We start from the raw sequence: 17,414 nt of genomic DNA, 5'->3' as shown, positions 1-17,414 counted from the left end.
AATGGCTAAGCCAGGAAGAGGCAAGGGTGTTCCCAGCAGAGGCTTGGCTTGTGAGAGGCATGAGGGCATGCTGTGGTGCAGTGGGCATAGGTACAGAGACCTGCCTGGTATAAATCGGGCAACAGGAGAGTGCGGTGGGGCTGAGGAGGATAGGGAGGTCAAGGGGGATAGGGAGGGGGGTTTCCTGGTCACTCAGGGCCTGGCAGCCTTGCCAAGTGCTTGGACTTGTCCAGAAGGCAGTGTTGGCCCCAGATGTCCTTGATGCTGTTGGCCTCAAGGACCCAGGCAGAGCCCCACATCTCTTTTGGCAAGAGCCCTGTGGGCCTTGGGGCAAACTCTAGGCCAAATGGTCCACAGTTCTCACTCACTGAAGGCCAGCACCAGAGCTGTCAGGAACTTGGTTCACATGGTCCATGGCCTGTGTGCTGTGCCCTTTACAGAGAGCCCGTGGTGTAAAGTATTGCTGAGCACAGCTGGGGACAGCAAAGGCAGGTCTACTGGAAATGCCTACTCAGCACTGCTTATGGGAACAGCAGGCCCTTCTAGAGAGTGGCTTGACTTTATTTTTAAATCTAGAAAATAATTCTTCTGTAAAGGGTTAGCCACCTTAAGTTATGGATAGAATGTTCTTCAGGAAAGACTGTCAGTCTCTTTCAGAACTATAATTGATCATTAAACTGATGGGTAGTTTTCTCAATGCCCAGAAAAAAATGTGGTTACCCCAGGAGCCAGGTGAGATTAAGATTAAATTATGCTGAGTCAGCTGTTGATTCTGGGGAGGGGCTTTGGGGGCCAGGGTGGTGGGAAGGAGACAGACTTTTCCCTCTCTACCCCTTTTTTACTGCTTGTATTAGCTGGTTGGGAGAGGTGAAATAGATATTTTTTAAATGAACAAGTTTGCCCAGCCCTTCCTTTGGCTGGTGGATAGGGCTCTGCCCTGGAACTGAGTATATTGATTGAGCCAGGGACACGACCCTTATGGGGAGCTGGAGATTCTCCTGTTGATGGGGCAGGACCACGTCCAGCAGTTGGGGTTCTCACACACCTACAGGCAGCATAGACTAGGAGCTGGCCAGAGGTGGGAGCACAGCTGGGGAAAGGCACCTGGTGCCCAGAGGCAGGAGAGCATCACGTGGAAATGCCACCCACAGAGGTCTGCTGTTCCAATATTTTTGTGAGATAAAATTCATATAACGTAAAATTCACCACTTTAACCATTGCAAAGTGGACATTCAGTGGTTCAGTGTTGTGCAGTCTTCAGTACTGATTCCAGCAAGTTTCCATCACCCTGTTCCCATTAAGCAGTCACTCCCCACTGCCCCTCCCCCAGCACTGACAACTACAGTCTATTTTCTGTTTCTGGATTTCTCTATTCTAGACATTTCATGTATGTAATAGAATCATACAACATGTATCCTTCGTGACTGGTTTCTTTCACTTAGCATGTTTTCAAAGTTCATCCACATAGTAGCATATATTTTGCCTTCATTCTTTTTTATGGCTGAATAATATTCCATTTCATAGATAACAGCACATTTTGTTCTATCCATTTAGCATTTGATGGATATTTGGGTAATTTCTACTTTTTGGCTATTGTGACAACTTTTTAAGAGAAGATTGAAACCTGAATTTCTTGGAATCTATTAATTTTTAAACATTGACAATGAATTTAAAAAATTAGAAACATGTTTGGGACTAATTAAAATATATCTACAGGTGGCCACAGGTGGCTCATGGACTGCCACTTGCCCAGCCTAGGCCCCTCTCCATGGTTCTGATGCATTTGGCATTTTTACCTGTGACTTGGGGTAAAAGGCCACTGAAACCCAGAGAGGCTATTCATCCTCTGAGGTCACACAGCAAGTTAGAGGCAGGCTCAGTGCTTTTATGGTCTGCAGTGCTGGAATCATCATACCATCTTAGACTGCTGCAAAGACCTTCTATGGCAGTGCATGTCCTGGAAAAGTCACCTTAGACTCCAGCATTGAGAGATAACTAGTGTTAAAATGTTAGCTTATCTGCTTCCTGTTTTTTCTGGGCACTTAATGATTTTACATAGTCAGAGTCATATTGTGTATACATAGTGTGTGTGTGTGTGTGTGTGTGTGTGTGTGTGTGTGTGTGTGTGTGTTTTTCCATTTACGCTATATGATGAGCATTTCCAGGCATCATTAGACACTAAACAGTGTGGCTCCAGTGGGAGGGTACGGGGCTTTACCACCATTACCCAGTGGCCCATTGTTGTACATGAGGTAGTTTTGCACTTCTAACACTCTGTTTTCAACAGAGCTATAGGAGACGATCCTGTAATACCAGTTCCCAGGTTCACTGGAGCATGGTAATAGTCCCCTTGCTTTCATCTTCCAAGACACAACTCCAGAGCAAGATGTAGTGTCAGGTTTACTGATTAGTCTCTTATAAAATCCACTAGTGTGTGTTTTTAGGGCCACGCCACTGCCCTGAAACACATTCAGAAATTAGAAAGATTAGAGAGTCTCTTTTCCAACATTGTTAGTTGCACCCTCTGGATGAAAGAAACGCTGTTGTGAAAGCTACTGTTTGTAGTGAACCCTGCCATTGCCAGTTATTTCCAAGCAGCACTTGGGGCAGCTTGGCCAAGTGGCCTTGGGAGGAAATGCTAAGGGCTGAGAGGAGGGAAATTGGAGCCTGCCAGGTCAGCGGGGCACTTCCTCCACTGTTCAGACACACAAAGAAGCCACCTGGTATGAGGACACAGCCTGGTGATTCAGAAGGCCTTGGCCAGCTCAGGCCCTCTCTCTGCCCCAGCTAGAACAGAGGCCATCTTCCGTTCTGGCGGCAGCAGGTGATGCTGCTGGTTTCTTCGTGACCGCCCCCCCTCCCCCTCCGCCCCCATGGCTTAGTTCTGTGAGTGCCTCCCTGCACATGAATATTCATGTGTGAGGATAGGGATGAACCAGGCTGGCCAGTGAGAGGCAATGGCTGCCTGCTCCCTATGAATGGGCCCACAGAAGAAGAAGTTAGAAGCTGCTTGATCTTTCCGGCCTTGGTTCCATCCTGCTTTCCTTTCATTCACTTGAGCTTTCAACAGGCATTTATTTATCGGGTGTGTGGCATAGACTGGGCCCTACAGAGGATGTGGAGGGCAGAGCACAGAGGAGCCTTGCAGCAAATCTACTGTTCATTGATGGAGGATGAGGATGGAGTGCTGTCAGTAGGCTTTTAGTGGGGTGGGTACTGTGCTGCCCCCCCTATCACCCACTTTCCCACAGGCTAGCTTATGTGGGCCATCAGCACCCATGGGAAGGTGAAGGAAACTATCTGTCCCCAGGTTATGTTTGAAGAAAGTGTGGTGCCGCAATGTGTGGCCTGCCTCCTGTGACTGAAAGTGTGATTCCACAATGTGTGGCCTCCTGTTGGCATGGTGTCATGTATACACATAGGTCCCCTAACACCACTTGCAGGGTGGAAACCCGACACAAAGCTCACTGAGGCTAAGTAGCTTATCCATGGTCATCTGACTGATTTGAGGGTCGCCAGGATTTCAACTGAATGCATCTTTCATTCCACATCCAAAGCTCTTTGAGCTGTGACCAACTTTGTCCTTGTGCTTGGTGGTACAGGAGTAGGAGGTTCCTTCTGGACCAGAGCTTACTGATTTCAACATCGTGCATCATATAGGATGCTGATTTTTAAAGTTCTTAGCCATGCTGTTACTTTTGTTGTTTCAGCAGATTCTAAAGGGGAAGCAGGGCTCATAGATTACAACTGGAGGTGTCGGGAGAGGCTCTTGAACAATTTCAGGGTGGTGCTGTACAGCAGTGGGGATGCTCTCAGTGAAAGCTTTGCCTATGAGCCTGGGATGATGGAGGTTCAGCATGATGCCAATTCATTAAGGAATTATTTTATACAGCTTCACGTGTCATAGCATTTATAGAGGAAGAGCCCTTCCAAAAATGTTGTAATTCTTTAACTCTTAGTGATATGAGTTTATCAGTTTGGGGGAAAACTGGTGTGTTTAGATCCTCGTGTTTCAAGAATAGATCTGGATGGAGAAACAAGTCTCCTTTTGGGGGGGGGCGGGGCCATGCACATGTATGCAGTTGCTGAGAGGCTTGCCCATATGAAGTCAGGAGAGCAATGCCTGAAGCCCATGGTGCTAATGGGTAGCTAAGGAGAATTCCAAGTCTTGTCTCTGTTTGGTGGGGCAGGCTGGATTCCCTTAAACATCTGATCCTTACTTTATATTGTGTCCTGTTGTCTGCCTAGCAAACTCTTGTTTATTCTTGGAAACGTGGCTCAGATGTTCCTGCTCAGGAAGATGTGGTTTCACTCTGTCCTCAGGACCACCTCACCCTATCCTGTGGTCACTGGCTGCCCATGACTCACTCCCATGCTAGGTACAGTCACATATGTCTGTGTTTCTCTCTCAGAGGAAGGGGCTGGGCCTGGGCCTGGTGAATGCTATCCAGATGTTGCTAAGATAGAGTGAAGTGACTCCAAGTACCGCCTGTCTCTCAGAAGCAAGGCTGGACCCCACCAAGTGTCCATCCATTCAGGCCTGTGTGTCTGACCTGGGCCATCAGACGATGGGCCTACCCTTCTGAGGAGGGCTTGGCCAAGGGTGTGTATGCTTCAGGAGTTTAGTGGTTCTCACGCATCCTGGCTGCTCATTCCAGTCACTTGGGGAGCTTCTAAAAATCCAAATGCCCAGGCTTTCCCCAGAACTTGTGTGAGGAGTGGGGAGGGGACAGCACTAGTATTTTACTAAAATCTCCCAGGAGATTCCCACGGACACACAATTGAGAACCACCGGTCTGGCGCTCCCTGAGCTGCATGGTGAGTGAAGTCTCCCTAAATCTAAGATATTTGAAAGCTTCATGTGTAGACTCAGAGTTTAGAAACAGCTTTTATCCATATGTGTTTCTAGCACCTGAATTAGATATTTACCTAGAACCTTCTAGAGGTGGTTCTTGAACTCCAGTATTCACAGATGCCTTACTGGAGGAAGTTAGAGCAGATAAACTGCAAAGAACCTGCCAGCCCCTGAAGTTCTATGGTTTTCTTTGTTGCCTCCCATCAGTCCACAATTAGTTATCAAGCACCTTTTGTGTGTCAGGCTCAGTTCTAAGCTCTAGGGGAGAAATGTAGACAAAGCCGACCCAGCCCCTACTCCCATGGAACTCACGCTCTAGCTGGGGAGATGGACAGATTCTCACATGAGCAAGAGCAGTGGGTAAGTGTTTTTGTAAGGGGCTCTGGCCTGGGTTTAGAGTGGGTGGCTGAGAGACAAGATGATGTGGAGGCTGCAGAGTGGGGACTGTGCCCTCTCAGCAAGTGCACGCGTGCGCGCACGCGCGCACGCACACACACACACACACTCACTCTCTCTCTCTCTCTGTCTCTCTCTCTGTCTCTCTCTCTCTCTCTTTCTGAGGCAGTCTGGTCAGGGAGCTTTGCCTTCAGGCTAGCTCAATCCAGTTTTCTGGGTCCTCTTTGCACTGCCCTACCCAAAGGGCCCTTCCTCTCTCCCCTCCAGCCTCAGAACTCAAGGTCCTGCCTCTCTCTCTGCCCACATCATGTGCCCACATCATGTGCCCACATCAAAGTCCAGGGGATGGGGAGGACTTCTCTGTAGCTCCTCTTCCTTTTTGGGATTTGGGAGTGGGGAGTTGGGACTGGGAGACTTTGCAGATTTACTTTAGCTGCTGAAAACCTTCCCCTGTTCCTGGGGCAGGGTCAGTCCCACTCAGACTGGGACTGGGAGTGGGTGAGGGGATAATTCTCCCAAGGAAAACCAGAATATTCTTCAGGAAAAGGGGCAGTAGGTACCAGAAAGTGACCAGGGAGTGTCTCCTGATGGAGGCAAGAAGAAGGAAAGGACAGTAGTTGTCCATCTACAAGGGGGAAGGTGCTCACCATGGTCAGGGGAAAGAGCATGAGACTCTTGGTCTGTGTCTTTTGGGCAAAGACAAACTTGGGGGATGGGGACCATGTAGCAGTGTCCTTCTAACCTGAGCTTGTTGAATTCTCATGGTTGCTGGTGAGCAAGGGGAGGTTGAAAAGGTGTGTTAACTTCCCTGTGATTCCATGGAGAGCCAGAGTAGCTTGGTACCAGATCCTAGACCTTTCTGTGGACCAAATCACATTTCCTTGGGCAGCTCTGAAGACACTTCCTAGCTCCGACTTGCAGTCCAGCTCTCCTTGATGCAGTTTCTACCCCATCACTTCTTTCCAGTTGAGATGGAGAACTGAGGCCCCATAAGGTGCTGTGCTGGGGGCAGAGCAAGGGCCTTTACGCACTGTGTGATTCCAGCCAGGACCACGTTCAGTGTCCTGATATGTACTTCGTATGTCTGGCAAAAGTGGGCCTGGGAAGAGTGGCATGTGTGGGAATGGAGGCCTAGGAGATGAGTTCCTAGAGGGTTAGGGGAGCATTCCTGGTCTTCTCTAAGACTTCCTGATACAGAGGGAGGAGATAGCCCTTGTCCCAAAGGAGTTCATAGTCCACGGGAAACTCTTAAGCATGTAAGTAGTTATGGTACTATATGATAAGTGCTCTAAAAGAAAGCCAAGTGGAGAAATTGGAGAAGGTAAGAAAAGAAAAGATGGAGGGATTTGGAGGCCGAGGTGGCAGGTGATGGATGTATGCTTTGGTGTGTTTGGGGAGCAGTGGGGAGGTTGATGTTACCTGGGGAAGCATGGAGGCATAATAAGGACATCTCTTTAGAGTTCCAGGAAAGTTAATATTTGAAAAGGTAATACTGAGGCTTTTCAAGAATTTATATCAAGGTATTACTTCTTAGATCCCAGAAGCCTAGTGAATCATAAACAAGATAATAAAAGAAATCCCCACCTACACACATCATCTGAAAACCAAAGAAAGAGAATATCTTAAACCTACAGGGAACAGATGATTCATTACAAAGGAACAACAGTCAGACTGACAACTGACTTCTCAACAATGATGATAGATGCCAGAGGACAGTGGAATGATGTCTTCAGTGCATCGAAAGAAAACCACTGTCAACGTAGAGTTCAATTATAGTGAAACCATCTTTCTTCCAAGAATGACGGTGAAATAAAGCTATTTTAAGTTTTGAAATGTCAAAAATAAAAACTGTCATCCTCCAGAATTCTATATTCAGTGAAGGTATTCTTTAACAGTAAAGGTGAAATGATAACATTTCCAGGTAACAGAAGACTAAGAGAATCTGTTGCCAGCATATCTACCCCCTTAAGAAACGCTAAGGAAAATTCTTCAGGCTGACAGAGAAAACAACCAGATGGAAACTCAGATCTTCAGGAAAGAATAAAGAACACTGGAAATGGGAAATAATGTGAGAGAATATTTAAAAAGTAAAAAGAATATAAGAAAATTTGAGGAGCACGATTCATGAGCCTGTGAACTTATTTTTCCCAGCAATTGGAGAATATGCATTCTTTTCAGTCACATGCAGAATACTAACCAAAAAGCTAGCCTCCATAAATTTCAGAAAATTGGGATCACATAGAACACATTTTCTGACCAGACTACCGTCAATTTAAGTCAGTAACAAAAAGATAAATAAAAAAATTCCAAGCACTTGATATTTTAAAAACACTTCTAAATTCTTGAGTCAAAGAAGAAATTATCATGAACATCAAAAATATTAGAACCAAATATTTTCATATCAGAATTTGTGGGATAACCGAAGCAATAGTAAGATGAAAATTTATAGCTTTAAATGTTGATATTAACCAAGAAGAAAGGCACAGATTAATGAGGTAACATTAGAGATTAAAATAGCATTATACTCAAATAAGTAGAAGGAATGAAATAATAAGGATAAGAACAGAATCGAATTAGAACACAATAATATCCACAAAGTTGCTAATTGAAAAGAGTAATAAAATAGACACCTTTAGTGAGATTAATTTTTTTTTTAAAAAAGAGGAAAGGCACATTGTTAGAAATGAAACAAAGAACATAACTGCAGATACTGCCAATATTTAAAATAGAGTAAAGGCTATTTGATCAACTCTGTGCTTACAGATCTGAAAACTTAGACAAAATGGGTAAATTAAAAAAGACAATTTAGCAATATTGACTGAAGAACAATAGAAAACTTACATATAGGGTAGTCTAATAATCATTAAAGAAATTGAGTCAGTAACTTAAAAATCCCCATCACCCCCTATATCCACCTGGATGGCTTTACTGGCAAGTTCTAACATCATTCAAAAAACAATTCCACTTGTATACAAACTCCTTCAGAGGATAAGAAAATAGGAAGTAATCTTACTCATTTGATGAAGCTAGCATAACCTTAATACCAAAGCCAGACAGAAAATGTGAGAGAACATTTCAGGCCATTCCTACTTATGGATATAGATGCAAAGCCCTAAGCAAAAAAACAAAGTGCAAAACCAAAATGAGAAAAATATAAAAATGATACAGTACACCATGAAAAACTTTGTGTGCAAGGACCAAGTAATTAGCAAATGAATTAATGTACCATATTAACAGACCCAAAGAGGAAAATCATGGATCATCTTAGTAGAGGCAGAAACATGTTCATAAAATTCATCAGCTATTCATTGCAGAAATCTTAGCATACTTGGAATAATGGAGAACTTCCATAACCTGATAAAGGGCTTCTAAAAGGGGAAAAAACCTATTATGGCAAGTGGTACCATTTAATGGTAAAACGTTGAAAGTCGATCATATAAGAGCAAGACAAGGACACTGACTGTCCACACTCTAGCTTTATGTTAGGACTGGTGATTGTAGCCAGCACAGTGAGACAGGAACGTGAAAGAAGAAGTATAAGGACTAGAAGTATAAGAACTAAACTGTCATCATTTGCAAGTGATATGATCATGTACATAGAATATCAAAACTTTCGACAAGAGTTTAATAGAATTAAGTTATTAGAATTATAAGAATAAATAGGATGCATTTCAATTAGAATCATAGGGTCAGTTATTAGAATTAAGAGTAGCAAGATTTCTGGATACAAAAATCAGTAAACAAGACTAAATTGTTTTCTGCATAACAATAAATAGAAAATGAAATTTAAAAACTATACCAGTTTTCACTGATACCCCATCCCACCCAACTTGTGGGCCCACCCAAGCCACTTCCAGTGGATTTTCCATTCAAACAGCCTATCTTGGCTTATGATGCAGACTTTCCTAAAATTTCTCAAAGGTTCACAAATACCATATAAGCAGCAACTGGCCTCAGTGCTGAGCAGCCCCAAACCTGGCACTAGCAGCAGCCAGCCTTGGTTTGCGGCTTGGCCTCTTGAGGCACATCCAAGCCCAGTGTAGGTTTTGGTCATCTGTGGATTGCTTGGTGGCTTATGCCAGGTGGCCCCAGGCAGGGCACAGGCTGTGGCTGAACTTGATCAGCCCATTGGTCAGCTTTGGTCTGAGACAGAGCACTACCTGGGGCCACATCTGAGGACGACATACTACCAAAAGGCAGACTGGGCAGGCACTGGATCCCTGCTAATGTGAATCCTGCTTCATAGGGTCAGCTTTTCTATTTAGTCGCTGGCCAGTCCTCACAACCAGTCAACCCAATGGCCAGTCCCTTTCATTGATATGCAAACAGCACCCAAGACTCAGCTATAACAGGAAGGCACATACGACCCATACAAGGGATGTGTCTGGAACACCTGGCTCAGGTGACCAGGGAGACTGCCTTTAGGCCCCACAGGACACCTACTAGATAAGGCCGTTCTACAAAGACCGGGAGACATAGTAGCCCTACCTAATACATAGAAACAACCACAGAGAGGCAGCCAAAATAGGGAAACAAAGAAACACGTCCAAATGAAAGAGCAGAACAAAGCTCCAGAAAAAAATAAAATGGAGACAAGCAATCTACCAGATGCAGAGTTCAAAACACTGATTATAAGGATGCTTAGTGAACTTAGCAGAAAAGTAGATGAACTCAGAACTGTAACAGAAAAAACAAAAAAATGGAGATGGAAACTATAAAGAATACAATAACTGAAATAGAGAATACCTTAGAATGAATCAATAGTAGGTTAGATGAAGCAGAGGATCAAATCAGTGATTCAGAAGATAAAGTAGTAGAAAACACCCAATCAGAACATCATCAAGAAAAAAGAATTCCCACGCCCCCCCCCAAAATTACATTTTAAGGGGCCTCTAGGACAACATCAATTGTACCATAGGGGTGCCAGAAGGAGAAGAAAGAGAACAGGGAATTGAAAACCATTTGAAGAAATAATAACAGAAAACTTCCCTAACCTGGTCAAGGAAATAGACATACAAGCCTAGGAAGCACAGAGACTCCCAAACAAGAGGAATCCAGAAGCCCACACCAAGACACATCATAATTAAAATGCCAAAATTTCAAGATAAAGAGAATCTTAAAAGCAGCAGAAGAAAAGCAATTAGTTACCTACAAGGGAGCTCCCATAAGACTGTCAGCTGATGTCTCAACAGAAACGTTGCAGGCCAGAAAGGTTTGGCAGGAACTATTCAAAGAAATGAAAAGCAAGAACCTACAACCAAGATTACCCAGCAAAGCTAGCATTTAGAATCGAAGGATAGATGAAGAGCTTCCCAGATAAAGCTAAAGGAGTTCATCACCACCAAGCCAGTATTACAGGAAATGTTGGAGGGGCTTTTTAAAGAAGAATAAGAAGAAAAGAAAAAATATGAATAATAAAATGATGATAACTACATATCTATCAACACTTTAAATGTAAATGGATTAAATGCTCCAACCAAAAGATAAAATAACTATGGATAAGAAAATAAGCCCCTTATATATGCTACCCACAAGAGACTCACCTCAGATCAGAAGACACACATAGCTTGAAAGGAAAGGGATGGAAAAAGAGATTTCATAATAATAGAAACAAACAAAAAGCTAGGGTAGCAACAACGCCAGACAAAATAGACTTTAAATCAAAGGCTATAATGAGACAAAGAAGGACCCAGTAATCCCACTTGTGGGCATTTATGTGAAGAAACCCAAAACACTAATTCAAAGGGATATGTAAGTCCACACATTCATCACAGCATTATGTACAATAGCCAAGATATGGAGGCACCCCGGGTGTCCATCAATGGATGAATGGACAAAGAAGAGGTGGTACATATATACAATGAAATATCTCTCAGCCACAAAAAAGAATGAAATCTTGGCATCTGTAACAACACGGATGGACCTAGAGGGTATTGTACTGGGTGAATAAGTCAGGCAGAGAAAGACAATGCCGTAGATTTCACTTATATGTGGAATCTAAAGAACGAAATAAAATGGAAACAAACTCATAGATAACAGAATATTTTGATGGTTGCCAGGTGGGAGCGGGGGAGGGGGGTAGTTGAGGGGAGTGAGTGAAAAGAGGAAAGAAATTAAGAAGTACAAATTGGTGGTTATAAAATAGTCATGGGGATGTAAAGTATAGCATAAGAAATACAGTCAATAACATTGTAATAGCTATGTGCGGTGTCAGGGTACTAGATTTATCAGGGTGATAACTTTGTAAGTTATATAAATGTCTAGTCACTATATTGTACACTTGAAACTAATATATTCCAACTGTAATTTAAAAATTTAAGAAAAATTTTTTTAAAGTACAAATTGGCAGTCACAAAATAGTCACGGAGATGTGAAGTGCAGCATAGGGAATATAGTCAGTAATATTGTAAGAACTATATACAGTGCCGGGTGGGGACTAGATTAATCGTGGGATCACTTTGTCAGTTATATAAATATCTAACCACTATGCTATATGCCTGAAACTAATATAAAATAATATTGAATGTCAACTGTAACTGAAAAATAAAAATAATTTTAAAAGTACACCAGTCCCTAGGAATAAATTTTTAAAAGTTGTACAAATCTCTTACAGTTAAAAAATTAAATTTTACTGAAAGCTATTAAAGAAGTCTTAAGTAAATGGGGAGATATCCTATGATTTTTGTTTGGAAGACTTGCTTCCATAACGATAACAATTTTCTTCAAATTGAGCTGAGATTCAATGCAATTCTGATCAAAATCCCAGCAAGGTTTTAATTTTGTTTTTATTTTTAACCTGACAAGATGATTTAAAAATGAATATGGAAGTGTGAAAGGCCAGGAATAGCCAAGACACTCCTGAAGAACAAAACCAGGGTTGGGATTTGCTGTACCAGGTATCAGGATTTATTATCATAATAACTGTGAGGATAATCCAGAAAGTACAGGGATAGATACAGAAATGGGTCATGGAACGGAACAGAGAGCCCAATAATGAATCCATGAAGATTTGACACTGATAAAGGAGGTAGGTACTATGTGAGTTCATCATTCATATAGGAAAACATGAGATAATCCTTGATTTATACTATATGTAAATATCATAATTACTAATGGATCAAATATGGAAACATGAAAGGCAGACTAAATCTTTCAGACATTACTACGGAAGAACAGCTTTGTAGGGAAGGATTTCCTACATGTCAGGAAAAGTAGTTTACACACAAAGTTTCTCCATTAAAGTTAAGATCTTATCTGTTCATCAAAAGATACCTGACATGGAGACTATCCTGGCATTACTCCTTGAAGGGGAAGGTGCACATGTCTACCTGGGATGGAACAAAGACAAAGCACAGCAAAACTCAAACCAGACCAGTGCCTTCAACAGACTAACAACCCATTGCAGCCTTCTTTTTTCATAGAGTGAAATATTAGAAAGCAGTAAAAATTAACACATTTCAGCTACACCTCAACACAGATGAATCTCCCAAATAAAATGTGGAGTGAACACAGCCTGTCAATAAAGAATGTGTACATTATGTTTCCATTTATATAAAGTTCAGAAAATAGGCACCTCTTTAAAGGTACCTCTACATGGTAAAACCAGAATGAAAATGAAGAGAAGGGCTAAGAAAATCCACAATGATGGGGGTGGGAGTGCCATTGGGGGAGGTACTTTCTGGTCCCTGAAAAGCAGCAGTGGTTTTTAAACATTTCTGTGATGCTTTACTGGAAGAAAGGAGATGCACGATGTGTTTTGTGTGGAAGCACATATACACAAAGACACATATATCTACGTGTACCTGAAATGGAAGATTCATACAACAGGATTGACACCGTATGTTAGTTTGCTCAGGCGTTTTCTTTTCTACTCTTTAAAAAAAGCCAGTGATGGGTGACCTAAATTGATTTGTCACTCGCACTTTTAAAACGTTTTATTGGTTAAGCTGGGAGGTTAGTACAGAGGCATTTGTTATTCCTCTTTATGCTGCACTCATCTGCTTTAATCATCCTTCTGTTGAAAGCAGAAACCACTCAAAGCAGGTGGGGAGAGGGTGCTGCCAGGGTCTGAGGCTCCAGCAGCCAATCCCAGGGCAGAGCTCTTGTCTGAGAAGGAAGCCTGTGGACTTTGGGGAGGTGGGCTTGAATTTAGCCCAGGGAACCCTTTGAAAGACCACATGTGGCCAGGAGTTGGGAAGGATTCTTAGCTGTTTCCTCTCTGGTCCCTTCCCAGAGGGATGTCCTGGCCAGGTCTCACCCAGGGCTCTCCCCAGGTGAAAGGCCCCAACAACTGTTGGTCCTGGGTTCAGCTCTGTCCAGCTTTGCTGGTGTGGGACAGCACCCTTTGGGTGGTTGCCTTTCCTGACACGGGGCACAGATTCTGGTGTGGCTTCCATGGCCCACAGTGTCCTTTCCCTTCTCACCCCAGCTGCCTAGAACTGAGAGCTTTTCTGAGCCCTACCCCAACTTCCTACAGGTGCCAAGCCAGCTGCCTCTGTTGACCCATGGGGAGTGCCCTCCGGAGCCAGCACACATTCCATCTCCAAGAGCTCAGACCCCTGGGCAGCCACGCAGCAGTCTGCCCCCAGAGCTGGGAAAGCAGCTGATGCCTGGGCCGCAGCCTCGGCCGCCAAGCCTGTGTCCACCTCTGGTGAGACTTCACTCTACTTGGGTCCTAAGAGCCCCTTTGGGCCCCTCCACTTTCCCCCCTCATGACTCCTTGGCATGGGGCCTCTCAATTTGCCTGTAGTTGCTACCCTTCTTCCCCATAGCCTTTGCCCCTGATCCCCTATGCCATGCACCCAGTGTGTGGTGTGAGCTCATGGGCCTTCTAGGCACCTGTACCTCCCTCCAGAGGGAGCTTCCCCAGAGCTCCTGGGCAGGCTACTCTCTGGACACTGCTAGGGTCACTTCCTACAAGGTCCTGTCCCAGCTTCCAGACCCAACTCAGATGTGTTTCCACTACCATTAGTCCTTCCACTTTGGGGTACGGATGGTGGGAGCAGTGGCAGGTGAGCACCCCACTCTGCACAGGGAGGCCAAGGTCCCCTCACAGCCTGCCAGTTGACCCAGAGCCCAAACTGCTCTCTGGCTCTTGGCATTCTCCCCCAGGAGGTGGGATAGGGGTCCACTTTCCTTGCCCATTGTCCACCCACCTGTGGGTTGTAGACTGGGAAGTAGAAACACGGAGAAGTCATGATGCACCCAGTTACTGGCCTCTCATGTTCACCCAGGGGCCTTTGATCTCTTCAGTAATTTGAACGGGACAGTTAAAGATGACTTTTCTGAATTCGACAACCTTCGAACTTCAAAAAGAACAGGTAGGTAAAGGTGGTAGTGGTTTCCATAATGTTTCGTGCATTTGACCAGCCCAGGTATTGCAGAATTAATAATTAGCTTCCAAAAACCTGTCAGCTTCATGCATTTTCTTTGCATTTTGCTCTTGGGAATTGTAAGCATCTAATTGCAGGAATTCATACATCAACAGTGAAAAGTCATTCAATAGAGGTTTTCTTTCACCCTCTCCATGTGTTGGGCCCCATGTTCAACCCTGTGTTTCCTGTCTGGGTCACCTCTGTGTTTTGATCTTACTTCCCCTGTGACCCATGGTCACCCTAGCCCTCCCAGCTCAGCGTGGGCCCCCCACCCTCAGGTCTGAGCCATGGTTTTCATTCACCTTCCCCCCAATCCCAAAGGTACCACCTTTTCCAGACAACCCCAGATTTGGGCATGAATGGGGTGTCTGGTCCACTATATCATCCCAGGTTGCGGCTCCTGCCCAACCCGTGTCAGATCCCATGTCCAGGACACCCACAGTCAAGTCTCCAGGCCTAGCTCTTCCCTGTGCACCCCTGGGCTGGGAGGGGGTTAGGGTGGCATTCAGAAAGTCTTGGCCTGGAGGGAGCAGAGGGAGGAGGCCTGGGATGCTTTCTTCATACACCCGTAAATGGACCTGGGGGCAGCCAGGCAGCCTCTGTCCATCTCAGAGCCATATATCCCAGTCAACAGAGCAACTTCTCTCCTTTCTTTCCTCTCTCAGCTTCTCTCAATGTCCTCCCCATTCCCCACTTCCTTCCTCCCACTTTCTCTGCCTCTCCCCCCAGCTGCAGCCACAGGCCTGGCTGGTCCTGGTCAAAGGTATGAGCAGCCTGGCTGGTCCTGGTCAAAGGTATGAGCAGCCTCTCAGCTCAGGGGACCAGAAGCAACTTAGAATGTGCTGCTTCTCTGGGTCTTTCTTTTGCTACATTAAAAAAGCAACACGATTCCATGTGTCTCCTTTGTAGGTCAAAGTACAACCTAACTGTCCTTACCTGCCCTCTGTGCTTCAGTGAGAAGGCAGTGTAGCTTGTTACATGATCATCCTTAAGTGGACTTGCAAAGTATTTCCCCCCAATTCTAGAAGTATTCCAAAAATTTGGAAAAGTTTATGAGAGAAAATGAAAATGATATATAATCCTTCTACCTACCATCAGTCACTGTTTGCTTCTAGTATTTTTTTCTGAGCTCTTAACATACAGTTTAGCTCATACTATCAGAGTTGAATCCTGTTCCTCCCCCGCCCCCCGCCCCACTTTTATGGAATAACAGATTGAAACATTTTCTCATGACATTGAAAATTCTTTAGAAAACATTTCACAACTATGTAGTATCTATTGCTCAGCAATAATTTATTTAATCTTTAATTTTTTGGGAGGACATTTTAGGTTGATTTCAAGTTTTGCTGAAATAAATAATGCTGTAGTGAACGTCTTTGTGCTTAAACCCCTGTTCATATTTTGCATTATTTCCTGAGGCTGGATTCCTAGAAATGGGATTACTGAGTAGAGAGTATGACCATTTTTAAGAACCTCTATACTACATTGCCACCTTGCATCTTGGCAGAGCAACGACATTCCCACCAGCCTGTCTCAGCACACCCTCTATTGGCTGAATTAAAAAAAATAATATGCTTTCTTCTTATTGTCAAAAAATTCATGTTCATTGTAGAAAATTTTAAAAATGGAAAAAATACATAAATTACCCATGCCTAGTCACCAAACCAAAGTAACATCTTGCTGTGTTGGGAGGATCATGCTGTACATACTGTTTAGTCCCTGGTTTTCTCATTTAATATGTTGATACAGCTCCCTCTCCTCATCTAGTCTTTCCTCTCCTTACACTCGGGCTTGGTTATATGGACAATGGATTATGTAACCTGCCCTGTGGTTGACTGTCTCCAGTTTGGGGCTGTTGGAAACAACACTGCAATGAACATCTCCACCCTCTGTGCAGCCACATGAGGAATCTCGGGTTTGTTTTGCTCAGGACGCTCCCGGGGTTAGTTGGCAGCATTGGATACACCAGGCTCAGGGCCTACCCTCCATACTCACCATACTCGTGTGTGTCCTTGTCTCGTAGCTGAGGTGGTGGCCTCTCCGCCATCCCAAAACAATGGAACTACAAGCCCTGACCCCTTTGAGTCTCAGCCCCTGACCATGGCTGCAAGCAAGCCCAGCAGCGCCCGGAAAACACCGGAGTCCTTCCTGGGCCCCAACGCGGCCCTGGTGAACCTGGACTCGCTGGTGACCAGGCCAGCCCCGCCGGCCCAGTCCCTCAACCCTTTCCTGGCACCAGGTATGCTCACTTTCCAGGGCTTTTGCTGGCTGTCCACTCTTCCTGAGAATGGGTTTGTGGGAAGGCCACTGGGCCCTGACCTCTCCTTACCTCTGGGGGATTCTTTCCACCATGTCCCTCACCTGAGCACCATGCTCAGGGGCATGCCCAGCCTTCGAGCCGGGATGTAGTGGAGCCAGCTAGGATGCCTGGATAGCACTTCCAGCTCTCCAGGGCCTCGGGGGGTAGAATGTGAAAGCAGCTGTTCAGTTTGGGGGGTGGGGTAGAAAACAGCCTTTCTCTCAGTTGAGACCACTGAGGAGAATTTGTCCCTGACTTGGTCCCTCAGCCTGGGAGACCATCAAGTGAATGCCAGCTGGAAGAGGTGCTAGGGGTATGGGAGCGGGGTCTGCTGCCCAATATCCCCCTACATCAGGTGGATTATAAATGGCCCTTAGCTGGGCCATCTTCCAGGCACCTAAGGACCCTCATTTCATCCTTGGTATTTGATTCTGCCTTTCCTGGAGCTAGGAACTCGACCTTCCCACTCCCTAAATCTATCCTTCCTGCT

The 17,414-nt window shown here is 44.7% G+C and overlaps 2 protein-coding genes across 5 annotated transcripts in view; one reads left to right on the top strand and one right to left on the bottom strand.

Moving 5' to 3' along the window:
* B9D1 (B9 domain containing 1) overlaps positions 1-17,414 on the bottom strand; it is a 45,757-nt gene that overhangs the window by 4,539 nt on the left and 23,804 nt on the right. The gene's annotated exons all lie outside the window — the stretch shown is intronic.
* The window catches only part of EPN2 (epsin 2), a 55,924-nt gene that overhangs the window by 33,613 nt on the left and 4,897 nt on the right, over positions 1-17,414 (top strand). For all 4 annotated transcript variants that reach the window (XM_006908423.2, XM_025044339.1, XM_015586667.2 and 1 more), the window contains 3 exons: positions 13,728-13,901; positions 14,485-14,571; positions 16,649-16,864. In XM_006908423.2, the coding sequence (XP_006908485.1) occupies positions 13,728-13,901; positions 14,485-14,571; positions 16,649-16,864 (477 nt within the window). The remainder of the gene's footprint in view (positions 1-13,727; positions 13,902-14,484; positions 14,572-16,648; positions 16,865-17,414) is intronic.

This window comes from Pteropus alecto, unplaced genomic scaffold, assembly GCF_000325575.1.
Source record: "Pteropus alecto unplaced genomic scaffold, ASM32557v1 scaffold52, whole genome shotgun sequence".
NCBI classification, from domain to species: domain Eukaryota; kingdom Metazoa; phylum Chordata; class Mammalia; order Chiroptera; family Pteropodidae; genus Pteropus; species Pteropus alecto.
The sequence above is the reverse complement of the archived record's forward strand: the minus strand, read 5'-3'. Positions and strand labels throughout refer to the sequence as shown.